Below are 27,574 nucleotides of genomic sequence, written 5' to 3'. Positions count from 1 at the left end.
AAATCGTTCTGAAGATGTGCAGGCAATAATGTGAACATCGACTGGCAACTGATCTATAGTATTAATAAGACAGTGTGTGTGTGTGTGTGTGTGTGTGTGTGTGTGTGTGTGTGTGTGTGTGTGTGTGTGTGTGTGTCTGTGTGTGCTTGCGTGTCTGTGTGCTTGCTTGCTGGCGTGCGTGTGTGTGTTTATAGATGTGTGTTGTTTAACGCCGAACTCAGCAATATTCAAGCTATGTGACGACAACCCGTATATAATCGCGTCTGGACCAGAAAATCCGTTGATTGATATTGTAAGTAACGATCCCTGCCGTCTGGGTACGATGACACTCCAGACTTTGCGAGTTTCATGGCCATGCCAATGTTCAAGGTAATTGCTTATTACTGTTCAAACTAAAGCCTGCTTTGTCACGTGCGTTGTATTCTACATGGGAGACATTAAGGGGGATTTCGATGTTTAAAAAAAAATGTTATAGATTGGAACATTGTATAGGGACTGGTTAATTTAATGAAAAGAGTGAGTGAGTTGGGTTTAACGCCGCTTTTAACAGTATTCCAGTTATATCAAGGCGTGTCAGCTTAATGTGGGAGGAAAGCCCGAAGTGATGCAGGTCTCAGACGTTTACCACTTCGGTAAAACCCACGAGCACGGGTATGGTGTTGACAAACCTAGAAACATAATCGGGGCGAACCGGGATTCGAACCCACAATCATAGGTTTCTGGCGTACCAAAGGGACGCAACTCTGCACAGCGAATCGCGGCGCCTTAGACGCCCCCTAATGTAATGAGGAGAGGGGAGATCAAGTAACATTATTTAGGGGAGGGGCCATATAATGTGTTGCATAAAATGGAGTGGGTGGGGTAGCAATTATGTTACAGTCCTAATGTCACGCTGACCGTCTCCTCCCCTACCCCCGCCCCTAAAATAAATGGCCAGTCCCTCAGAAGATATCATATCGTTTTGTTTCATATTCTTACATTATTGATAATATTACCTACTAAGTGGCGATAACGCAAAACAAAGCGTTAGTGGTTGCGAGAATAGTTTCATGGTTTGTGCATTATGGGAAGGATGTAAACCGGAAGTTTTGATATCGTCTGTTTTTATGTTGGATTTGCAATCTGTCAGAGGTGGCATTGAAAACTTAAATCCCGGTGACAGAAGTTTTAAAAATGCATAAATATGCATGAGATAATTGCATGTGTGTATTCAGTTGGGTGCTCTGACAATGCTCCTGATTTTTGTGTCCATTAAACGTGAATTTGACCTAGATTCCAACTAAAGTAGGGCATGTCAGTGTCATTTATGCGGCGGGAGAATTTGAACGATATTAAATACGGAACATAAATGCAGATAAAATACAGATATCTGGTTCGGAAAGTGGAAAAATATTTGGAAAAGTCTGTACAGCCATAATGTCCGCTTTTAGTCTACCTCATGCACTCTTTATCCTGGACGTATCTTATGCTTTATAATATTCGTTTTAGCAACATGCCTGGTATTGCAAGGAAATGATTATAGAATGCAGAAATTTATTTTTAGCTTATTCAAGATGGACATTTCTAGCAAAGAGGGCACAATTTTACATATTTTTCCTTATTCTCATTTGTGTAAAGGTTTCAAGGATGTGATTTTTTTAAATGGGAATCAGAAAAGATATTATTCTGATAGGATAAGATAGGAGCAATGCAAATAATTCAGAACTAGTTAGATCTACTTGGTCATTTAAAAACCCATTGAAATAATATTGATTGTCATATTGATATAATTCAGTAAACATAATTATATCCTTATGGCATGCCCATAAAATGTGAAAATGTTTTAAAGCATAGGGAATTGAAGGGATTTTTATAAACTATCCCTTTAATTGTGGAAATAGTAAAAGATTAAATCAACCAAAACAAAATCTTAAAAAATCTAAATCATATTAACATACAGTTTCAGGATAATGATATAACTTCACAATTTAAGGGTTTGAATAGGATACATCAGGATGCACTGTTCTTTGGCTACAGGGTATGGAAATAGTTTCCTACACATAATTTTGAGTCATTTGTATTCTTGAGGTAGATGCTTTTGCAAAATTACATATCCTGCTTCAAAAAAGTTAATGATTTAATGATGAAAATTATATACCTGTTGGCTGATCATGCAATGTTTACCAAATCTTCATGCCAATACTGATAAATTTTGATACCTTTGTTACAGAAGATCAGGGTCAGAATCGGTACTTAACAACCCTGCTTGCTGTAAAAGGCAACTATACTTGTCGTAAGAGGCAACTAATGGGAATGGGTGGTCAGGCTTGCTGACTTGGTTGATGCATGTCATTGTATCCCAAATATGTGGATTGATGCTCATGGTATCCCTCACTGGATTGTCTGGTCCAGTCTTGATTATTTTCATTGCTTCTTAAATTTCTCAGTTTAGATTAAAATTGAATTCTAGGGGTCTAGGGAAACATTTATGGCAGAAAATGATGCCAAGGATCATCCTTAAATTCTATCACTGCATAGCCAATTAAGCTTGACAGTATTGCAATTTTGTTATGATTCACTATGTTCACAGCCAGATTTTGTTTGATTCAGGTTGAATTATCTGATTGCAAGCACATTGTATGAACAATGGATACAGGGAAGAAGAAACCGGCCAAACACTCTTTTTCAGGTTTGTATTTTGTTGTGATGATATTTGTTTTTTGACATAACAATATCTGTAACTGACGTGACAGAACAAAACAGAACTTGTTGATGTGGACTGCTCACAAAAATTATGTGCAGGCACAATGGAATTGTGATTTAGTTTAAGAAAAATGTACTGCTATCAGAAACTTCTTAACATGTTTCATTCAATCTGTAGGTGGTTAGTGGAGTGTTGGTTCAAATAACATGGCTCCTTATTAATGTTTCAAGCCGCTGAGTGTTTATCTTATGATATCATTCACATTGTGTATTTTGCAATTTTCTTTTGGTGTCTGATATATACTTGCTCCCTTGATCCAGTCAGACAGGTCAGTTTCGCAGCATCTCCCCACCATTATTCATATGACCCACTTGTCACACCATTTATAAAAAAAAATCTAAATTCTGTGGTCAAGTTTTGTAAATTCTGCAACCACATTTTATCAATTCTGCACACAATTCTGAAAACCTTTAATTTCCTAGTTTTGCATTTGTAAGTCTTGTGGCAGGCATTTTTATGAGCAACTTATCCATGACTAGAAGAGTGTATTGAAGTGAATCAGGATATAACTAGTGTAAACATACAGACATGCACTTTCGGTATGCAATAATACAAAAGTAAACTTCACTTCAATTTGAAATAAATATCTGTTGACACGTTTAAAACCAGCTTTCAACTGACATGTTAAATTCTGCTGTGTATGTGACAAATTGCGCAGCAAAAGAGGCAAAATTCTCTGTGATTTCTACAAGAAAGGTACATTTCTGCAGTGAGTGGGGATTTCTGCAAAATAATTTGTGACCGCAGAATACAGCGGGGACTGAGAGATGTTAAGGAGACCACACCATATGTCCATATTTATATACAATACCATTACTTTGTGATTTTGTCCACCTGAATGAGTAAACTCAATTTAATTTGTGTTAAATCTTAGTCTTTTACTCAGATTAGAAATTGGCTTACTTGACTCCTTTGCTTCTTTCAAAATTAAGATATTTTAACAACATAATTTCCTGTAAAATGTTTGAATTTTTTGTGTTAACTCCTTGTCTTTACTCAGGTTAATAATTGGTTTCTTAAACACCATACATGTCATCAAAGAGTATATATATGTGTCAAGGGTTAAGGTTATGGATTTAATTGGCCTCACCTGTCTTTCAAAACAGAGGACTAGTCTGTTCAGCTTCTAAGGGATTTATGTTACAAACGGGAGGATAACAAACGGGAGGATAACAAATGGGAGGATAACAAACGGGAGGATAACAAACGGGAGGATAACAAATGGGAGGATAACAAACGGGAGGATAACCAATGGGAGGATAACAAATGGGAGGATAACAAACGGGAGGATAACAAATGGGAGGATAACAAACGGGAGGATAACAAATGGGAGGATAACAAACGGGAGGATAACAAATGGGAGGATAACAAATGGGAGGTGGGAGGATAACAAACGGGAGGATAACAAACGGGAGGATAACAAATGGGAGGATAACAAACGGGAGGATAACAAATGGGAGGATAACAAATGGGAGTATGACTGATGGGGAGTGGCTGCTTGGACTGGTAGACTCAAGCATTTGGCATGGACTGAAGAAACATACAACTGTCCTCAGTGAAGTTCTGACGCTCAACACACTTGACATTTCCTATTTGTTTGAACACAGTCACTGACAGTTTAAGAGTATTTGTTTGCAATATTTTCTTGTAGAGTTCAATTGCATATGCTTTTGAAGGGTTCTTTTAGTTAATTATCACATACATGTTTCACAAATACATTTGGCAAGAAGATTGGCTTTTTGCATGAAACATTTTTCCTTTTTCGTTGAAAGGAATGAGAGAATAATTTTAATAGGTTATGCACCAAAATGCTTCAACAGTTATTTTAAGAAGTCTTTGAGACATTTACTTTGTGAGTGGCAAATCTAATTATATTGATGTTAATGATTCTTTTTAGTGCCTTCTGTAAAGTCTAACGTCGTACCAGACAAGGAGAAGAAACCATCATGCCTTGATGCCAAGCAAAAGAGCTGTAAGGTGAGACAGTTGTGTTTACTTAGGCAAAAATGCAACTTAAATATTATTTCAGGTAACATGTTCTTAATAGGTGTGTGAAAGAATGTTTAGTTATATGTTTATCAAGGCATTAATGAGTTTCCATGATGACACAGTGTGCTAATAGTTTCATGGTTAACAAGAATTGTTTGGGGCTGATTCCCCTCATATTTTCTCTGTACAGTTGTCTCAGGTAGAATATTAGAATCACTGGCATTTTATTTATTTATTCACAAGCACAAGCATATGGAACATACAACTGTTGTACTTCAGAGGAAATAAATACTTGTTCGTATTTATCACAGAATTCAGCACCAACAGAAAAATAAAAACAATGTGTGTAAAACTTTGATGATCATTTCTTTTGTTTTATTTTAATAAAATAGTATTGTATATTATTTTACCAAACAACATCTTTCTATTTGCAGAAAGTAGATAAACAACCCAGAACGGCAGACAACATCGAATTGAAACAGAAGAAACAGAAAAAGCAGAGTGTAAATTTTACAATTTTTATCTGAAGTGACTTTTCACGTCATCGTGAAATATATGCATATACTTGTGTTCATAACAGAGGGATGAAATTAAGATACAGTGCTGGTATTTTGGAAATTATACAAAATCCCTGCACAAAATGCAAGAAAACTGTTGACTTGAGCAAAGACATTATCAGTTCATTCAGAGTCAATATATCTCGTGGTTTCTGGCAACATGCCAAGTGCAAATGCCAAATAAAGTATAGTTATTTAGCTCAATGATCTGATGGGATATCCTTGTTGGAGCAGATCTATTGCAGATTGCAAGGCAGGGCTCGATTTAGCTGTATAAATCATGCACCAGTGCAACCTATTATTGAAAAATGCAACCTGATATTTATGTCTACATGCGCCAAGTGTCTGGCTAAACCTTACTTGTCCACACAACAACATTCTTTGAACACACTCAATACCTCTATGCTTTATTTACCACACTACATCACTAATTGCTGATCAGAAATTTGGGATTGTATTTATTTATGCATCTATGCAGTTTATGCATCTATGTTTCACCTGGTGCAAGTTAAATCACGTTCCTAAAATCGAGTCCTGAAAAACTTTGTATTTTGAAGTCAACACCTCATCTGTCTGTCTGTCCGTCCATAATCATTTCGTTTCCGAAGCGTAACTCAAAAAACGTTTAATATTTTCAGCAAAAATTAGCAGATATATCAAACAGGTCCTGAAGTGGTGGTTTTCGCTATTTACAGATTTTTGGCATTTTCATTTTTCTTGATATCCATGGAAACATTTTGGACTGAGCAGAAACTGAAACTCTCAACAGGGTGGGTGTATAAGCGCCCACGGCGATATTTGCTAATATATTGGCTAGTGAAAAATCCCAATTAGCACCCCTTCCGATTGATCAATGTACAAAAGCCTTATTTATTCCCGTATAATACGCACTCGTGTGTTATATGCACCCTTAATTATGGGCAATTAAATTTTGAAAAATATATCTGTCGTATATAAACATTTCAGGCTGTCAGCATAAACCACAAAATTTATCTTTCAACTCTCTTTTTTCACCAAAATAATATTCTAATAAGAGCCCCCTATTTCTAATTTTGAGAGCGCCCTGGTCGCTTATTACGTCGAATATGGTAGTTGTAATCTTTTATGGCTGTGGTTAGCAGTGACAACAGAATTTACAGGATGTGGTAAATACAGGAAAATGGGCCCTGATTGTTTTCTCTTTTTTTGTGTGTGCCCAAAGCAATATACTGACTGGAATCTGAATGTCCAGGCATCATCATTCTGATTTCACTTTTGGGCTACCTAAAGATGAAATAGTTCGAGATGTCATTTCGTTCTAACAGATGTAACAATGATTTTTAAACTAGAATGCTTCTCGGTTGCTCTAAAAGATTAAAATTGTTGTTTTGTTGTAGGCTGTGGGGGATGGTAATGTACGTGAGCCAAGGAAGGTGTATGGCCAGTCACTAACAAATGAGGAATATGATGATATCTTCATGGCAGTCTTACAGAGTGTCTCCAGAGCAGAGACCCGAGGAGAAGGTAGTTGCAATAATGGGCATCTTATTGAAAGACAAAATCGTAAAGAGAAGAAGGGAGTCAATGCAGTTTGATATAATATTCACACTGAGTCACCTTATTCAAAGTTGAAAATAAATCAGTCCATTTCTGAGCAATAGGGGTCCCCTGACCCTATTTTACTGATCAATCCTGCCCATTAGTTTTAGTTCAGCTGATTGAATGAATGTCAAGTAAACTAATGTTATAGCTCATCATCCTTTGTCCATCAGCAGCTACATTAAAAAAGGCATTTTTTCCAATTATTCAGCAAAGTACGAAATGTATGTCGTATGAGGATTATCATGATATGGTTGTTTGTATGTTTTCATTTTTGATGTTCTGGTATTTATGACTTTTGACCTTCACATTCCCCTGTTTTTTAATGTTGCTGGATTTTCGACATCTCTGAAACTTTCCCGACTCACTTAGATGTCATACATGTATTCAAAACAAAAACGACCAAATGATGACATAAATGTTCTTTCGCAAAAGTATTTTTGATAAATATGTAGCATACGAACACATGTTATGCACAATTTGATTCATGAAAATATCTTGTATTCAGGAAAGGAATAGGATGTCAGTCTCCTAGAAAAAGAAGGGGCAAACTTTTGGGTAGCTGATTACAACTGCTTATTATCTCGCTCATGGTGAAATCATATTCACAGAGTGAGTGACTGAGTTGGGTTTAACACTGCTTTTAACAGTATTCCAGTTATATCAAGGCGTGTAAGCTTAATTTGGGAGGATTTTAAGCAGGTCTCAGACGTTTACCACTTCGGTTAAACCAACGAGCTCGGGTATGGTATTGAAAAAACCTAGAAACATAATCGGGGTGAACCCGGATTCAAACCCACAATCATTGGTTTCTGGCTGCCCAAGGGACGCAACTCTGCTCAACAAATCGTGGCGCCTAAGATAACTGGGCCACCCTTGCCCCTACATTCACCAAGTATAAAGTTGATCTAAAGTCTAAGTATTGTTGGCACGCTGAAATTCTAAAGTGCACACCTAAATACCTTTGTGAGTGCGCTGTGGCACACTTGAAACAAAATACGTTTCTATCCCTTGTCCCAGGTTATGCAAATTAATAAGCAATAATTGTGTCAAGATCCAGTTTTCGAAATATGGTATAAGAATTTAGGGGTCCTAGCCATTATCATTAATGATAGTATCAGGGGTCCCTGGATTGAAATACCACCGCAGAAACACTTATGGAGCCCAGGACCACCCTTACTTTTGAAACATTGTGTGACTGCTGATCATGAGCAGTCAAAACAAAATCAGGAAGTAGTCACATCATGTCCAGTGGAAGAATCCAGGTTCCAACTATGTGCCATAGCAGGTACAACTTGGTGGTGACTCAGTATTGGTATAGACTGGCATCACCGGGAACAGGTCTTATTTGTCTTGATGATGGAATTCTGAGTGAGTTGGGTGTAACGCCTCTTTGGAACTGAATTTCAGTTCTATCATGCTGTGTCAACTTAATGTGTGAGGAAAGGCTAAAGTGAAGCAGGCCTTTGGCTTTTACCATTTTTGTGACAGCCAGAGCACAGGTATGATGCTGACAATCCATAGATCATGGGAAGATTGACTCTGGTATTTGATCCCATCATCAAGGGAGTATGGCTCTCCCTGCGGGATGCAACTCTGCATAGTGAACTGCAGTGCCTCAGACAACTGCATTATCCATGTATCCAGGTAGTGCCTTGATCAGCTGACAATCCAGTTCAAAATCTTGTTGCATGCACCTGTAGCTCCTCATAATCTGGAGCAATGTAACTTTGCAAGAAGAGTGGCTCCAGTTGCCAAGGCCAATTGTCAGGACACTCATCAAGAACATGGCTAGAAGATGTTGATCTGTGGTCCTGGGCCACAGAGGTAATCGTCATCGACACTCACTCTTCTGTTTGTCACGCTATGGCTGAAATACTGCTGATGTAACGTTTAATCTCACTCACTCACTCACTCACTCACTCACTCACTCACTCACTCACTCTTCTAGTAGGTAGACATGAACATTTTAGTCCTGACCTTTGATTTTCACTCAATTCTTGCCATCTTCTATTTTCTACCATAATTTTATGATGTACTTAATTATTTTTAATGAAAATTATGGTCAGGCCTGTTTTCAGATAGAAATAAGAGAAAAATAGAGCATAATCTTTAAGTTGCAATCAGTTTCAGATAACTCTGACGATGAAGGGAACCTCCTGAATGAAGAATCTGACAAGGATGAAACGAGTAGTCAGGTGATTGAGGTGATAGTGAAGGTAGAGGAGACGGAGGATCAGAAGCACTTTGTCAACATGGAGGATGAAGACATTGACAAGTGGGATAAGTATGTAGAAATGATACTGATTTTGTGAATCCACAAGAGAACTGGTCTATAGCCAATTTGAAGTCCTTAGTAATCATGTTTGATTAAAACACCACTTTACTGGTCTGCTTACTTGAAAGTTGAAGATGTACTGTTTAATCATTCTGATATGAAAATAGTGCCTTTTAATGTAGGGTCAGTGCCTCTATTGCAGTCAAGGCACTTAGCAATCACAGAGTAGGATGTTGCTGTAGGACCTGATCATGGGTTTTGGACCCATTATAAGGGTCACCTTGACGTATGCATTTGTCCAAGTTGGCACTGGTTCAGGAAATACATGCTAGCTACTATATTTATTGATATTGATGGTATATATGCCAAGATTTTTATGCCCTAATCCAAAAGGGGTAGAGTGAGTGAGTAAGTTAGGTTTTGACACCTCTTTAACAGTATTCCAGTTATGTCATGGTGTGTCAACTTAATGTGGTTATTTAAGCCTGAAGTGATGCAGGTTTCAGACATTTTACCGCTTTGGTGAAACCTGCGAACACGGATATGGTGCTGACAAACATAGAAAATAATCGGGGAGAACCAGCATTCCAACAAACAATCATAAGTTTCTGTTAAACTGAATTAGCTTGATATAGTGGGAATCCACAAACTAAGTGCTGGAGAAAAAGTGAGATTGAAAGTTGATGTTCACTCTAGCACTCACAGGAAGGAAGTGAGGTTTTCCTGCCATTGCACACAGAAGAGCTGTTAGATACTTGGTGCTATTGCGGTGACAACTAGTCTTGTATAGTTGACAGTGAAGAGGACTCCTGTTGAAAAGCTGAAGATATAGTTGTAGTGTGTGTACAGCCAAAATGATGTAATAGAGGTAGAGGATTCGCAAAAATTATAGGTTTCTGGCGTGCCCAAGGGATGCAACTCTGCACAGCACATTGCGGCGCATTAGACGACTGAGCCAACCATGCCTCCTAAAAGGGGTAGAAAAGGAGGTCATTCAATATCCTAAACCAGCAATCTTTGGAAATGTTTTAAGTTAATGTTTGAAAGAAATACAGTTCTCAATTTCATTTGTACAAAAAGATCACACACCTGTATGAGAGTGTTAACAATACATTGTAGTAATGATATTTTGCAATATGAAATGTCACAGTATATATTGCAATTCTTCTTGACAAGAATTGATATTTGCCAAAACTGACACAGCTACTTATATACCCTGTTTTACTGTGAAGTTCTTCCATTTGTTTGCTTAAAAGTTAAGAGACCTCCAACCATCAAAACTATTCAGCATGTTACCTACGAATACTATATCAGTCTGCGACTTTAGCCACATGCATGAAGCCAGAGCCATTCAGCTCAAACAAAACAAACAAAAAAGCAATTTAGTTCTACTTTACAGAATTGCTTGATCGATGTTAGGGGTGTCTAAAAAGAACATATGCTCACTTGTCTTCCACTTGTATTATCTACGTGTGTGGAGTTGAAGCATACTGGTCCATTATTTCATGGGAAAAGCAAACAATAGTTATTGTATATAATTCTAAGAATACTACCTCTATTACATCATAGCCATTATTTCTGTGTAATTGCTGTCCTCTTTAGACTTCCAACAGACTTTCCTCTTCACTGCCAGCTCTCAACCAATCCCAATGAATTGATGGGGGAAATGTCACTTTACCAATAATAGAACATCCTAGATAACTTATATACCTTATATATATTGGGGAGGTAGGTGGACTAATCCTGATGTATATTATTTCAACTATATATATTGCATTTTGAGGCCATATGTTTCAGCAAAAAGGCATTATCCAAACATAAGGAGAATAAATACAATGTGGAAAAAACAATGCCACCCGAGAAAAAGCTTATGATACCTGACTCCACAGTTAAAGGTATTTATTGCATCTAAAATTACAAAATTAGCATATCATTTAATTTATGTATACAATGCCTTGCACTCATCTAACAAACTTTGGTTTTGTATTGATTTGAATTATCATTTTTGTAAATATTTTTGCAAAGGATATTTCATGAATGTTTTTATGATGACCCTCAGATTCTCTGTGCTTTTCAGAGACAACGAATGCTTCATTTTCAACAAAGTCAGCAAAACCTAAAAAAGAAAAACAGGCCACCAAACGTAAAGATATTTGTTCAGGTAGGAAATATTTACTACTGAATGCCATTTGATATATATCACTGTTTTTTTATGGTAACTGTTTGATTGGCATTCTAGAAGAAGGTAAGTAAATAAGAAAATATACAACTTTTTGGAGAACAACTTCTGGTTTATTGCATTTATCGACATAACGATTATCTTACACCGTTACATACCAGTTTGATAACGGTGTAAGATTCTACATCGAAATGTTGCTGAAAACAGTCATCCACAAGCTGTTATCCATAAAGTTGTATGCTTTCTTATATTCTTTATGGCATATACAAACTTCAAATGTAGATCCAGACAATTAAGAAATGGTTAAACTTAATGTAAAACGTTTTAAGTACTTTGAAGGTTTTATTTTACCTGGACTGACCTGGAGTCTGAGTTGGTTTGGTTTGTTGTTTTACGCCGCACTCAGCAATATTCCAGCTATATGACGGTGGTCTGTAAATAATCGAGTCTGGACTAGACAATCCAGTGATTAATATCATGAGCATCGATCCACGCAATTGGTATCGATGACATGCTTCAACCAAGTCAGCGAGCCTGACCACCCGATCCTGTTAGTTGCCTTTTACGACAAGCATAGTCACCTTTTACGGCAAGAATGGGTTGCTGAAGACCTATTCTACCCCAGAATCTTCACGGGTCTGGAGTCTGAGTGGCACATCAAGTTGTCCTTTGCCTGATCATCCTTCATTCGTCCTTTTAACTTCTTCTGTGTCCTGGCTAAAGGGAAGAGCCTGAGGACTGGATTTGCTTATGGCATAAAATAAAAATAATAAGAACAATGAAAAATAAGAAAGAATCTGTGTTTGCACAGGCTTGAAATGTGTTTGAAGTTAGATTTTAGCCTTGAAAAGTTTTAGAAAATAGATACTATGCCTTTAAAAGGCCTTGAGTTTCCCTATACCATTCCCCATCTGAAGTAAATTATACAAATTGAAAGGAAGTGCCAGGACATGTGACTGTAATTCTGCATGAACTTTATTTAAGAAACTACAAGGAATCTCAAACATAGGTGTGATATGTAGTACCACCAATGGATTAATAATCTTCTTTGTTTTTTACACAAGGAAAATAAAAGAAATAAACCAGGCCCAGAGAACTGAAACTTAGATTTTAAGGAACTTTTGAGGACATTGAGGAAAGAAATCTGGCTTAGCAGAAGGTTTATATACATAGGAAAAATAGGATGAAAAGTGTACAATAATGATCTGCAGCTTTGTGAAATTAAATTCAAGGAGTCTTTTTCATAACCTTGGTATTAAAATTCAATGTTTCAGTGGGTCAAAATTGTGGCAGATAACCTCAATGATCCTAGGGACATCTTTCAAAGGCTTTTGTTTTTGTGGGTTCACCTTTGATTTTTGTTCTGAAACCGTTCTGTTGGTGGCGGAATTCATGAAATTTAATAGACCCTTTAACTATTTATTTTCATTGATTTTTCGCAATAGGGTCTGTAAGATGTGACAAAGTGTAATTATCAAGCAAGAGTACAAGTGTTTTAATTGCTGTTTCAGTTTCAGATACAGTGCATCCTCCATCCACAAGTGACACAAAGAAAAGAAAAGAGACAAGTTTACTTCCAAAGAAAATAGGAAAAGGTTTGATTTAGACACAAAAGCATTTGCTCTTTGTCGTAATGGTAATGATGTATGTTGTGTTTGTGTTTGAATGCACATCATATAAAAAAAAAATATCATTTTATTTGTATATAATTAAATTTTCCTTGTGTTCATTGAAATTCCTGCATTCTGATTAGCTGAATTGGTCACGTGTTATTGCATTCATTTCCCAATGAATGTAAAAAATTAAGCCACGTCCACTGAAGTGGACTACTTTTATAACTACAGAATGTCGGGGAATCCCAATATTACAGTCAAGGGAATTCCCTTTCGGCTCATGTGTATCGTCATACACAAGGCATTTAGCGAAATTCATGCATATTCATTGTCCAAACAACCCTTTGAGAAGGAATGAAACAGCAAACGTGCAGGCTCGCTCGACTGTTTTTTCCCTGCTCGCCTCAGTTCCACAACGTTCATGTTTTCGGGATTCATACCGTTTGCACATCAGTTTTTCGATTCATACCTCAATGAACCGGAAAAAAAATACACAGTTAATTCTTAAGTGAAAAAGACTAAAGTTTCAAATCACTGATATTTTGACTAAATGCATTAAAATTCTCTTGTTCATGTCCCTCAATGTTGACATTAAAATGACAAAAATGGACAGGGTGATTATATATGTGTTTATATTACATGACACTGTGACAGTCTTATATTATTTTTCACTTATCCAATATCAAACTTCCCTTAATTTCCATTCCTTTTATGTCTTGTTTACCAAATGTACTAAGTATATCGAGTGTTGATTGATCTCATATCTGCAGATATACTAAGTGAATGATATTTTTTCTTATGAAGGCTTCTATTGTAAAGAGATCATCAGTGCCACTGAACCCAGTTACAACAAAAACATGTTAAGAGGCTGTTTTGGGTGTTTTAGAAATGAAGAAAGAATCGAAAAAACCTGCAGCTCTTCCGAACAAGGTTTTTAAAGTGAAGAAAGTGAAAAGTGAAGAAAAAGCCTCACTGAAAAAGAAGATGAGGGAGAGGGAGCTGGAGGACGTAGGTGAGTGAATTAGGAGATAAACTTACTGTGTTTTCACTGTAGAGCCAGGTTACCTGAAGATTTAACCTAGCTAAATTGAATTTGGAACAGAATGTGTCTATTATGACGTCATAATGCGCATTGTGATGCAAGAGATATGACGATGCAGTCGTATATAGAAAAGTTAGCAAGTTTCTTTTGTGCGCAAAATTTGAAATACAATTTCTTTGAAGATTTCTATTGTTTTTTGCATGAATTTTATTGACACACATCCTTGAATGTTGTAGTAACCACAACTTTGCATTTTGTAGCCTATAATTGTACATATAATTATTTAAATATGCCTACCGACAATGATTGTAAAAGAAATCCCATTCTAAAAATATTAGCTTCCACAATGATGCAAGTGTAAATTCAGGGGGGTTATTGTGATTCGAAACCTCTGTTTGACCAATCAAAATCAAGTATTTTCCAAATTAATGGTAGAATAATGTTTTGCTCCTTAGTCAGTAACATTCCAACTCAAGGCAGCCTGTAGTCTAAAGCAAGCACCTGTGACTTGAAACTTGGGCAATGATCCTAACCATCAGGTATGATGATGCACAATCAGCCAAATAATAAAGTCTGACTGCCCAATCTTCAGTCTGTAAGCAAGGACAATGGGAGGATATTGTGGTGCACTTATGCGTGGTTACACTTTTAGCGGAGCAGAAAAATAATGTTCTGTTTCTTGTTGCAGGCACATGGGTGCAGTGTGTGAAAAGTTACTGCTTGAAGTGGAGATATCTTCAGAATATCTCAGACCCATTGGAGATTCCAGACAGATGGGAGTGCAGGATGAATACTGGTTGAGTATCATTCCTTATGATGGATCATAACCTCACGTTATTGAATATTGCTCTCTTGTATTATCAAAACGGAACTTCCCTTGTGGTAATGTCGTCATGTACATGTCATACCATCCACACTCAGTGTCAAGTGTACACTGTAGACCTGGGATAGAATGTGTCCCCAGCATGGACCTATTGAAATCTGGGTTTGAAGATGTTCCAAGCAACCTTTGCTGGTTGTGAGAGGCGACATTCAGACTTAATGGATCAAGTGGTCAGCTTCTGACTGGATCACAATATCAAAATGTCTGGTCCAGACTTGATCATTGAGAGGCCACTGTTGTTCAACTGGAAGTATGCATGCCACGCACACACAGCCTTAACTTACACAACGGTGACAGCTATGATGTTGCTGATAACTTGTCGTGTCAAAGTTTTTCCTGTGGTGCCAAATTATCATTGATGCTATGAGTACCATTGGTAGATTTAGCACCAAATGCCAATGGAAATGACCACATTATGGATTGAGATGTGAACCTTAGTTCATGCATGTTAGATGAATATTAGATGAATATATGTTAGATAAGATTTCATGAGATTTAGGTGCTTTTCATGCCATTTCATGCTGTCCATCTATGATTGTGGCAATTACATCACATAACATTAAATCACACATCACATCACATCACATCACATCACATGACAGCACAGCACAGCACATAATTGGAATAAAGGAAGAAGTCGGACATGTCGTAACAAGTTTCAAAGATTGATTTTCCTTCATAATACCAGTTTTCAGTTGTTGGTTTGTTTTCGCAATAGCAAGTTTTTGTCAGCTTCAACTGTGCATTTAAAGCACAAGTAGTATTTAAACCATGTATTTTGCTTTTTCAGTGGAAGCTTTTAACAACTGTGAAAAGCCAGAGGAAATGTATGATGAATCAGAACACATTTTCACCAAGTACACAGAGGGGTCTGTTGTTCTGGCTAAGATGGATGGATATCCATGGTATGTGAACCGATAGGCACTCATGGGTGGGGATGGGGGTGTTTGTAGGTGTGGTAAAACAGTACTCTGTTTGATAAAAGATTGAAAGGTTGAAATGAAACTGCCCAGCAAATTTTAGTTGCAGTAAACTAGTTATTACAAACTCAAAGGATCCTTTAATTTTAGTTATATTACAGCATTTTGACTGTCAGAAATCTTGGATCAAGTCACGTGACCACATCATGTCAATGCCACTCCTCTTCTGCCTATAACTTCATTGTCTGAAGCTTCTGCTTGCAATGTGTGTCTGACATCGTCACTTATCAATTCTGAATTTTCCCACTTTGGTCCTCGCATCCTTTAGATAGAGTACATCCTTTTCAAAGACTCTAGCCTGATCAGTGTTTGACTTTTGTTAATTGAGGGTGTCAAGTGCCAGTACTTAATCCAGCTGATCACTTGCCTTCAATTTTTTTTATTGCTGCTTTAACAGTGGCACATGTTTTCACATGCAGATTTGTGACACATGATCAGCACAGAGATTAACAATTTGTTATAAACATAATCATTTATGAAGTACACACGAGACCACAAATAGAGTAAGCTATGTCTGCTATTTGGATGGAAGCGTGTTTGTTATATCCATCAATTTTATATGATAAAATATACAGCAAATGCCCGGGACCAAAAGCGTGTTCCTTACAAATGTAGTTTACTGTATGTCCTGTATTTGCTTGAAAAGAAAACCACCAGAAACATTCCTGCCAAAGACTTACCCCAAAGTAGCTTTTGATCACCATTTCTATTTTACAGCAGTATTTCAATCGTTTACATTTACCCCAACTTCTTGAAGTGGAAGACAAAATGCCAGCCAGACAAAATGCCAGCCAGACAAAATATCAGCCACTGAACTGGAGAAGGAAAGATTATCTTAGCGATTCTATGCTAATATATGGACTGTTTGAGCTGTTTACTTGCCTGAACTAAGGTTTTACTATACACAGGAATATGACTTGTGGTTGAGGTACAGATTGCTCTATCAAAATGTGGTTGTGAATACTTTCCAGGTGGCCTGCCATGATAGAGATAGACCCTGATTATGGCACATTTTATGAAGTTGATGAGCCAACCAGCATGTGCCCTGTAAGTTCACAGTTTTCAATAGCTCAAGTAGTCTGAGAAATTAATTGTCACTTTCTGGATGGTTAATCTAATCATGCCTTGCAGTGCAAAGAAAGATAACTGAGGATGTCAAAGGAACAGAGACTTCTTATGAATTAATAATAAATTGTAAATTTGAATGTAGTTCTTAAAAAATTGTTAATGTGGAACATTGAGAACTTGTCTCGAGTTGTATATCAATATGCTTTCACAAGTAATGCCAATTTATCACATTTGTGTGACTGTTATTAAGTTGCTAACATTTTGTACAAATTGAAAAAATGTATATATTTTGTATCTCATGTCTCACCATTGGCATTTCCTTTTCAGGATAAATGAGTTGAGTTGCTAAGTTCGTGGTTTATTTTTTTCAGACCAAATACCATGTGGTTTTCTTGGACAAGAAAGTGTCCAGAGCCTGGATCAACATTTCTTCCATAAAGCCATATTCAGAAATTGACAGTTTACCTGTAAGTGTGTGCATGTGTGAGTGTATGTTGTTTCAAGCAGCACTCGGCAATATTCCAGCTATATGACTATCCAGTGATGGATATTGTGAGCAACAATCCATGCCATCGGGTTACAATGAAATGCCTTTAACCAAGTCACTGCAGAGCTCCAGATAAGCTGCATATCTGCGTAAAATACGCATCAGAAATGCAGAAATACGCAGTAAAATAATATCCAATTGATCAAATACGCAACAAACATTACAGATACCCTACAAAAATAAAACTTGTGCGTATCATTGAAATATTGTGAATTAACCCTGCACATTCGATTAGCAAATCAGCAACTTATTTTGAAATTATAAACGGGCATTCCGTCAACCTTGCCAAACTCCTTAATGACAGGTACATCATGATCATTTGCCATCACACTTTCTTGTGGAAGCATCCTGGTATTTTTGAGTCTTATAAAGCTCTCGAACCCATACAAAACCAGTTTGCAGGGCCTAGATGAATAGTGTTTATAAATATTTAACTTAAATACCCACATGTGTAAAAACTAGTGGGTAACAGATATTTGAATACCCAGATAGAATTACTTATACCCAATGATTTTTAAATGCATGGGTAAAATACCCACACCACCAAAAGCTTATCTGGAGCTCTGCACTGAGTCTCACCATATGATCTATTAAGTTGCCAATTTCGACCAGCATGGAGAAACATTCTAAATGTGATGCAAATACATAAAATTATCATGTTTTAAAGGGAGTTCCAACAGGTCAGGGATATGCAAGATGTTTGTCTTAAAGTAGAAATGCTGTTAATGAAACTGTTATTTCCATTTCAGAGAAAATGCAAGGGTCATGACTACACAAGGGAAGTTAAGATTGCAATAGAGAATGCGAATGCAGCTTTAGAACATACACTAAAGGTTGGTCATTTGCATAAGATGGGCTTAAGTTTTCTGACCAGTGATATGCTGGAAATGAGAAACAGCTAAATATGATTGAACAAGTGAGAACTCTTGAAGTATAAAGAAAGTTTCACAAAATATTGTTGCTGAATCAGTTTAGTAATAGTTTTTTGATAAGCCTGGAAGCTTTCATTCCAGAGTCAATGTATACATGCAACTGAAAGACAAATACCGTATTCGACGTAATAAGGGCCCCGCTCTAATAAGCGCCCACGGCGATATTTGCTAATATATTGGCAAGTGAACAATCCCCATTAGCACCCCTTCCGATTGTTCAATGTACACAAGACTTATCTTAGACTTTTGATAAGCCTGGAAGCTTTCATTCCAGAGTCAATGTATACATGCAACTGTAAGACAAATACCGTATTCGACATAATAAGCGCCCCGCTCTAATAAGCGCCCACGGCGATATTTGCTAATATATTGGCAAGTGAACAATCCCCATTAGCACCCCTTCCGATTGTTCAATGTACACAAGACTTATCTAATTGTGTATAATATGCACTCGTGTGTTCTATGCACCCTTAATTATGGGCAATTAAATTCAGGCTGTCAGCATAATCGACAAAATTTATCTTTCAACTCTGTTTTTTTCCACCAAAATAATATTCTAATAAGAGCCCCCTATTTCTAATTTTGAGAGCGCCCTGGGTGCTTATTACGTTGAATACGGTAGTACAGTTAGAAAGAGATTACAAGATCAAGTAGTCTGTACATTTTAAGGGACATTGTTGATTGCCATGTCACCAAGCCTGAAGTTCAAGTGGGCTATTCTTATGGTCTGTCCTGAGTTGTTCACATGGTTCGGATCCACCTTTTGATTCTTTTGCATTAAGATGATAAATATAACAACAAAATATTTTCCACACATTTATTGAAAATACTCAACCTATGGAGCCTAAATTGTGTGTGCATGTTCCTGCAATTATGGGAAATAATTAAGGTATATAAATTAATTTTGCATGCTGCTTGATTTGTTGGCACAAGCTAAACAAAAACAATCTTGATGAATAAATCTAGTAGCAGTAGTAGTAGTAGTAGTAGTAGTAGTAGTAGTATACAGCCCTTCTGACAATCTGGGTAATGCAGAAGGCTGCAGTGTTGGGGAGTCTTCACTTTCTCCGAAAAGTTCTGGGTGGGTTAGAAAAGGCAGCTCTTCCTCCTGAGAGAATAATAATAAATCTAGTCTGCTGACATATATTCTATAACTATTCTTCCCAATTTCGGATTGTGGCTTTTCGACCCTGTAAAATGTAAAAAGTGTTGCTTAACCTTGATTGAGATTTTCAAGTGAGGCAGTCAGCAGATAAGATGAAACTTTGTCAAGTTATTAGGGCAATACCGGATCTGAACGTTAATGATACAAGGTCAATTTTGTTTGCTTCAACTAATGACCATGCAGTTGCAGAATACATACCGTATATGACCGCGGAAAAGCCGACCCCATAGATAAGCTGAGGTGTTAACTTGACCATTGAAATACGAAAGAAAATGATATGACCCGCAGATAAGCCGAACCAGGAAGTGCATGGCAAAAAACACTGCGAAGTCGGACTGCGCCGATGTCGAAGACATGTGGCGGTACTCGCAGATATTCAATAATATAAGATGAAAAACGTTGTAATTATATTGAAAAAGTCATTATTATTTCTAATAAAGATTTAACAAACCAGTCATCCACTTTCATAATGTGGGACGCTGTTTCTCTTGTCTTTTTTTGATCTCATTATGATTGTTTTTTGTTGCCATCAACAACGAAGTGCCATTTTGTGAAACGGTGTATATAGAATTATGAACCCGTGAGAAAATGTACCAACAAATGAAAACACAAGTCAAATATTTAGTTTCAAATCAGTGTATTTGGGGTTATTTGTTTTGTGTTCAAATTACTAAATAAAAACATATATACATTATCATTTACATCACATCATCCCTTGTAACAAATAAAAACATATATACATTATCATTTACATCACATCATCCCTTGTAACAAATAAAAACATATATACATTATCATTTACATCACATCATCCCTTGTAACAAATAAAAACATATATACATTATCATTTACATCACATCATCCCTTGTAACAAATAAAAACATATATACATTATCATTTACATCACATCATCCCTTGTAACAAATAAAAACATATATACATTATCATTTACATCACATCATCCCTTGTAACAAATAAAAACATATATACATTATCATTTACATCACATCATCCCTTGTAACAAATAAAAACATATATACATTATCATTTACATCACATCATCCCTTGTAACAAATAAAAACATATATACATTATCATTTACATCACATCATCCCTTGTAACAAATAAAAACATATATACATTATCATTTACATCACATCATCCCTTGTAACAAATAAAAACATATATACATTATTATTTACATCACATCATCCCTTGTAAAGCCATCAAATTTGGTGTCGCTGTCCACGCAGATACATGTGTCGCATTGTCGTAATAGTCATCGAGGTCATCACATGACATTTCAAAAACGATTTCTGAACCATGTCTGTGGGGATCTCATCCCAAGACTCCACCACCCACTTTGCTATTTCTGCGAGTGGAGCTCTTCTCATGGCGTTCGATTTGGTGAAGGTGTGATCGCCGTTCAGCATCCACTCCGACCACTTCTCCCGGACGTTGGTCTTGAATGGCTTGTTTAGGCATACGTGAAGGGGCTGGAGAAGGGATGTACATCTGCCTGGTATGACTGCTTGGTGTGTCTTGCTTTCGTTCAACTTCTTCTTTACACTCTGGCACAGGTGGGCTCGAAACATGTCCCATACAAGTAACGACTTGCATCCCCTCATGCCACCCGGCCTTGACATCCCCATATCTGTCACCCATCTGTTAACTAGGTCTTCGTCCATCCATCCTTTGGGGTGTACCGCGACAACAACTCCAGCCGGAAACTTGTCTTTTGGCATTGTCTTTCTTTTGAATACAACCATAGGTTGTAAACAGGTTAAAACCATCAGCCAAACAGGTTAAAACAACATTTGATTTGATAACTTTATTCCAAACTTTCAGCGTTGTAATCTATCGGACTGTCATTCAGGCGATGTTTCTGTCGGATCCCGATCTGAAAAATACTATCATGAAAGTGTATCCCGTGGATAAGCCGACCCCTTTCTACATAATCTTTTTTCTGGTCCTCAAAATTCGGCTTATACGCGGTCATATATGGTACATCATACCTTTCAACCTCACCACCAGGAGACCCTTCGATAACTAACAGAATCTGAAGAGGCTGGTCTTTTTGACATTTGAAGTGTTTCTGTGTTCATGTAATGTACTACTCAAAGTTTGCTAAGGATCACAATGTTAGAAGATAATATTTACAATTGTGAGCATCTGTTGAAATAGCCAAAGACAATGTTTCATGAAGATATATTTAATGATTGTCATATGCCACACAATGCCAACAAACATGTGACCAATAATCAGTAATCAGATCACCCGACGAAATGAGAGTATCTGACCAAAACTGAAACATAAAAATATCGCAAAAAAAAATTCATTGTACAAAAATAAATCCCTCTAAGTGGCGTGTATATGATTCTCATGATGCCATCACAGCCTGGCACCATCATCTCATGATCCTAATAAGTGTCTGAATGGTTGCCAAGGGAAGATTGTTCCACTCTTCAGTAAGAGTATCAATGATTTGAGGTTGCCAGTAGGACAGGTCGTTGTGGGAGGGTGATCTGCAGCTCGTTTCATATAGGGTTGAGAAGTTCTGTCCGATTGCACCGGCACAATCTCACGTACACATCCAGAATGTCATCCATGTTGTGCACACACCTGTCATGCCCTGCTGCAGGATATGCAGATCAATTCTCCTAGCCCCACAGGGGTGGTCAGGTAGCCCAGTGGTTAAAGCATTCGCTCGTCACGCCAAAAACCCGGGTTCGATTCCCGACGTGAGTACAATGTGTGAAGTCCATTTCTGGTGTCCCCCGCCGTGATATTGCTGGAATATTGCCAAAAGCGGCGTAAAACCATACTCACTCACTCACTCACTCCTAGCCCCACTGATCCCACCCTCAATCATGACTGAGCATCCTTCAAAGTGGTCATGTATGGCTATGCTGGTATCCTGAAATCTTTCTCCTTGGCTATGCCTAACTTATCAATAACTTAGACAATATCTCATTTCATCAGTAGAAAGTACTAGAGCTCAGTCCAGTTCTGGAAATTTCATTCTTTATTCATTCCATGATTTTTTTTATGTCATCAAAACTTGATCCCTGGCCAACTTTGAGTTGTATATTCTGCAGCCCTGTGATGGCCCTGTTGATAGAAATACATCATTGAGTTATATTGATTGTAGGACAGTCACTGTATTTAATATCAGCTTGATGTTATATTATTATTTAATGTATTATTGCAGCCTTCTTATTTCTCTTTTTAGGATAGGTTGAAGAAGTACAGCTTTTCCTCACGTTTTTCTGGAAAATGGGGTTATTTTCAAAGCAATACTGACCCGGGTAAGGCTGCAAAATATATATTTGTTTCATTACAGGGAAAATACCCTGCAGCAAGCATATTATCCTGTATTACTGGTATATTTAAAATTTCAATTCTAAATACAAGGGTTGTTCATCAGCCTGCACAAGCCCTTGCATGAAAATATTTATTTTCTTACAGTAAGCATTACTAATGGAGAGCAAGTGTATGATAGGTTATCATAGTTACTGGCTGTCACGGGGGCAGTGGATTCTTGTTGTTAAGCTTAGGAGATAGGATTGAACTTGGAAGCCTATATGACCAATTACTTGTTTTCTTTAAACAATGATTATGATAACAAAGGAACAATAAAATCTTTTTAATACAATAAACATGAAATATAGATATACAAATACATAAAGAACGTTTTCACAAAGAACTTCTTTCATCACAGACAACACAAAGGAAGAAAGGAGTAAGTCGAAGGTATCAAGATGTTCAAAAAAGAGAAAGATTGATCAGGAGGACAATCTTGTTGATGATGAAACTTTGAATGAAATACTCAACAATTCACAGTCTGTGCTGTCTGATGTTGCTGGAATGTTGGACTCCATGGAAAATGATGACTTCAATAATAATGCAGGTTAATATTTTCCTGTTACTAATTTTTGTGATTAATTTGGATTCTTGAAAGTAAATTCTCATTAATTGTAATGAAATTGATTGTTTGTTCTGAATGATATACAACATAACTTGACTGAAGAGGAATATAGGAAATCCCTTAACTGACCAAGAGGCAGAGTGTGAAACTGAGATTTCACATTCATGTAAATCCTGATAAGTATGATGCTTTTATCAATCTTGTGTATAAAATGCATTTTATAGTTTATATATAGTAATATTTTCAGTCTAGAGGTAATAATGTGATATCTGTTTTGTTTTGAGTTTGAAATTTTGTTTCAGATTCCGAATTTCTGGTTTCAAAGCCAAAAAAAACTGTTAAGGAGATAAAGATTGAAGAAGAATATAGAGATCTTCAAGGTAAGCCAGGTGTCAATATTTAAAATCTGATATCTTAAATTCAGGCTAGCAGTTTCTGAATGGTCCATTTTGCATTGGTTGCCTGGATTAAATATTGTGATGTCAAGATTTGATCCGAGGCATGTTGGAGTTACCTCCCTTCCACTACAATGCCATGTGTGGGGCTTGATGTGCTTGTATTCAGCTGGCTGCTTTGAAGCAATGTTTGCTGGCTGTGGCACTGTTAGCATTTCCAAAGAGCCAGAAATAACAAATTTGGCAACAACTATTGTTGCTGGATCAGCTGAACAAGAAAATACTTTCATGTAAAACACTATCCAAGGGTTTATCAATATTTTCGACTGAAAGTAATATTTTGTGTGTCTCAAAACCTGTTTCATCTTGGGTTTCTTACAAACATTTGAAATGTAAGAAATGAGGGGAGGGGAGTGTACCAGGATTTTTGGCTTCGTATTACCATCAAAGGACCCATCAAATCATTTTATCATTTGGGTGATGACAAGGACATCTTTACTTTCACCCTTTCTTAAAAAAACATTGGCAAATTACTGATCATATTGTAGTTTTGGCCTACCTTTAGAATACAGTACCACAAACTTTTCAAACACGTGACAATACCATATGACGTAATTTGTAGAATTTTGTTGCAAGTCACACCGGCGAAACATTGTCATAAATGGCCTGTGACGTCAGGGGTCATCGAGTGTGCATAAGCTCCCCCCAGTGATCTACCATCTCTACACGCAATGTCTTTGAATATGCCCAGCGATGTTGAGAGTTTTGAATATTTGTTTACTAAAAATAGCCTGCGGCGGCGCATTTTATAGCAAGAGCTAGTTTACGAAAGCACTTTCATTTTTTATATATTTTTTATTTCGTTTTTCTCGTAATTCAAGTGACCAAAATGGTCATATATGGGAACAAATATACATATATTATTTTTTCGGTTCTTTAATTTTCATTATTATGCACAAGAATGCAGTTTATTAGGGATATTATATTGGCGCTGAACACATCCAAATGTCGCCAGTGTTGGGGTAGGTTACCCCGAACTCTATCTTTAGCCCTTGGATCCCCTTTACGATCAATCACCTCTTTTCAATCATTAGGGTTAGGTACCCGTTTATTGGCTATTAGATCATCCGAACTCTATCCTTAGCCCTTGGATCCCCATTACGATCATTAGGGTTAGGTAGATCTACCCGTTTAGTGGCTATTATAAATTCTATAGCGGCCCCTAATATTCTTCACACAAAAACGTCGAGGATGAAATTGTTTTATGTCGAATACTTTGGCTACTGGAAACTGTCCTGGAACATACACACAAGCCACTTTCACGGCTACATTTTTTCAGTACTGATTCAAAAGCGAACTCACCGTTGTGTCGTCACTAGCCATGCTCATGCCTTCCTCGTTCCTTACTATTATCCACATCATCCTTACGGTGGTCCCTACCACACTTTTCTCTCACAAATTCCACTCTTCGAATGATTAAATACCATGTCATTCATGCATACTCGAGAGTTTGACGTCCGACGTCTGGAGCCGTTTTCAGTTCGCGCCATAATGGTTCATTCCTCGCCACTTGGTATCTTGTAGATTATGGAATGGGACGAGTGTGCCAAATGGAATCGGGATCATTCGTAAGTGTCCGTAGACTAAAGTCACGAGACACCATGCCTACCTGTAACCTTCGTAAGTGTCCGTCAACTATTCGACCCTTTTCGTTCAGTTCCGTAATGTTGTAGGCATGACTAGGTAAATTTGCATTTTGTTTCACAGTGTGGACGTAGCTCAGTCGGTTAGCTGTCGGGCTAACAATCCGAAGGTCGTGAGTTCACGTCCAACGGATTCTCACCTAAACTGGTTGCTTGTCTTTGAGACATATGACCTACAACAGACATCGTCCTCACGAGATGATGTGGTACTGTATTCTAAAGGTGCTCCGTAGTTTTAAGTAAATAATAATTTTTGGTCACTTTCAACTATTTTAACAATTTTATTGAACCAGCTTTGAACCTATAAAGTGAATCACATGCAAGTAGGATCCTGGTACTGCCAAGGGATGCAACTCTTAAGAACAAATTAGGGTGATCGAGACAACTGTGATTCCTTAAGTAATAATAGATCAGGAATATATGTGGTTCACTATTTAAAATCTATGTAATTTACAATTTGCTTGTTTTGACAAAATATACTCCTCCTTACATAGGTATATTTTTATCTTTCCATGATTTACAAAACTCATTCTCATAATGTAACATGAATATTTAAATAGAATGACAATATTTCATTATTTCTATCAATAGCTGAGTGATATATGATTTCCAGTACAATCAATCAATCTGTCCTGTCAATGTGGCTGAAATATTGCTGTGAAGTCATTCACTCCAGCAAGTCAAGCACGTGATGGTTTCCTTTTCTTTTTTCAGTATTAGTAATAAATGAATATATTTTTGCCTTTGCTTTATTTGACAATTCTTATTCCATCACTATATATATGATGTATTCCGTTTCTATTGTTGTAGTTTCTGATGTCAAATGTGGAGATTCGGAGAGTATGAAGGAAGCTGCCAAGTTCGAAGTTACCAAACTTGACATGGATATATTTACAATGGAGTTAGGTTCTGTGCAACTCGAATCACAAGACCAGCAGAATACAGAGGTTCTAGGGGATGACTGCTGCAGTACTGATGCCAATGTGGCTGTACCCGACTCTGTTACCAATGGAAATGTAGATGAAACAGAGGCTCAAGAAATGCCCGACAAAACTTCAGCAGGTATGGAGAAGACAACTCAAAAGAAGAAAAAAGCTGAATCTGAAAAGGAGAGGGACAAAAAACAAAACAAGCCTAACAAACAAACTAAAGAAAAAGCTTGTAAAGAAAATGATGTCTGTGTGAAGGAAGAAATTACCAAAAAGAGGAGGAAGAAGAAAAACAAGGGTGGTGATACAGCTAATGAGTATCCAGAAGTAAATCTGGAAATGAGTAAAAACAAGACACAAAAGGTCCTAGAAAAGCTAGGGGAGACTGCAGGAGAATCTAATATCAGCAAGCTTGGGGAAGACAATGATGGTGAAGAAGAAACACAGCACAAAGTAAAAGGAATGAAAACTGACAAGTCAGTGAATAGTCGTGGAGAAGATGATAGGAAAATAAAAAGTTCTGATACTGGGATGGGTGGCAATAATAAAGTGAAAAAAATGATGAAGAAGGTGTCCAACGATAAACAGGAGGGCAATGTACCTGATATCAACACTGAAAATGAACAAAGGCAAATTATGGAAATGAAGTCCAAAAGTGGAGAAGACAAGAAAACCAAGAAAAAGAAATCAAAATTTATGAATCCATTACATTCTACAAAAGAAAAGGTTTGTAAGAATTCAGGTTCTGAAAAAAGATCTGGAGATAAAGAAGAGAAGACACAAGATAACAAGTGCATGAAAGATGTGAGCTGTGAAAATAAATCGTTCAAACCATCCAGTCAAAGTAGCCAGAAACATCACGTTTTAAATAAAGAAACTGAAAAGTATGATCATTATGAAAGTGATGATGAAATGGATTTAGATTTCGACATTCCTGTCAAACCCAGTGTTGACAAGGTTGATAGTGATGATGACTTTATGCTTGATGAGCAGCACACACCCATTCACAAATCTGCAGTGGTCGCACAAGAAGAGGACTCAGATCCTCTAGATTTCGAAGAGTAG

At 37.1% G+C, this 27,574-nt stretch overlaps 1 protein-coding gene across 1 annotated transcript; it reads left to right on the top strand.

The window, feature by feature from the left end:
* The first annotated feature begins 1,153 nt into the window (after positions 1–1,153).
* LOC139471849 (glutamic acid-rich protein-like) lies at positions 1,154–27,574 on the top strand. The gene is made up of 19 exons (XM_071254347.1): positions 1,154–1,202; positions 2,590–2,668; positions 4,641–4,720; positions 5,167–5,235; positions 6,666–6,792; positions 8,995–9,154; positions 10,943–11,040; positions 11,223–11,306; positions 12,836–12,919; positions 13,824–13,949; positions 14,668–14,775; positions 15,653–15,767; positions 16,814–16,889; positions 17,282–17,377; positions 18,207–18,290; positions 22,787–22,862; positions 23,276–23,464; positions 23,785–23,862; positions 26,391–27,574. Exons 2-19 carry the CDS (start codon positions 2,626–2,628, stop codon positions 27,572–27,574), a joined length of 2,877 nt encoding a protein of 958 aa, XP_071110448.1. The 5' UTR covers positions 1,154–1,202; positions 2,590–2,625.

The sequence above is a fragment of the Haliotis cracherodii genome, unplaced genomic scaffold (genome assembly GCF_022045235.1).
Source record: "Haliotis cracherodii isolate W230 unplaced genomic scaffold, xgHalCrac1.p SCAF_23, whole genome shotgun sequence".
NCBI classification, from domain to species: Eukaryota; Metazoa; Mollusca; class Gastropoda; order Lepetellida; family Haliotidae; genus Haliotis; species Haliotis cracherodii.
Note: the sequence above shows the minus strand (reverse complement) of the source record. Positions and strands in the feature narration are given on the sequence as shown.

Excerpts from the sequence above, each read along its gene's own strand:
- LOC139471849 (XM_071254347.1), top strand. The coding sequence starts at position 2,626 with ATGGATACAGGGAAGAAGAAACCGGCCAAACACTCTTTTTCAG. Across the intron at positions 11,041-11,222 it reads ACCTGACTCCACAGTTAAAG|AGACAACGAATGCTTCATTT; the intron begins GTATTTATTGCA and ends TGTGCTTTTCAG. Across the intron at positions 14,776-15,652 it reads GGAGTGCAGGATGAATACTG|TGGAAGCTTTTAACAACTGT; the intron begins GTTGAGTATCAT and ends TTGCTTTTTCAG.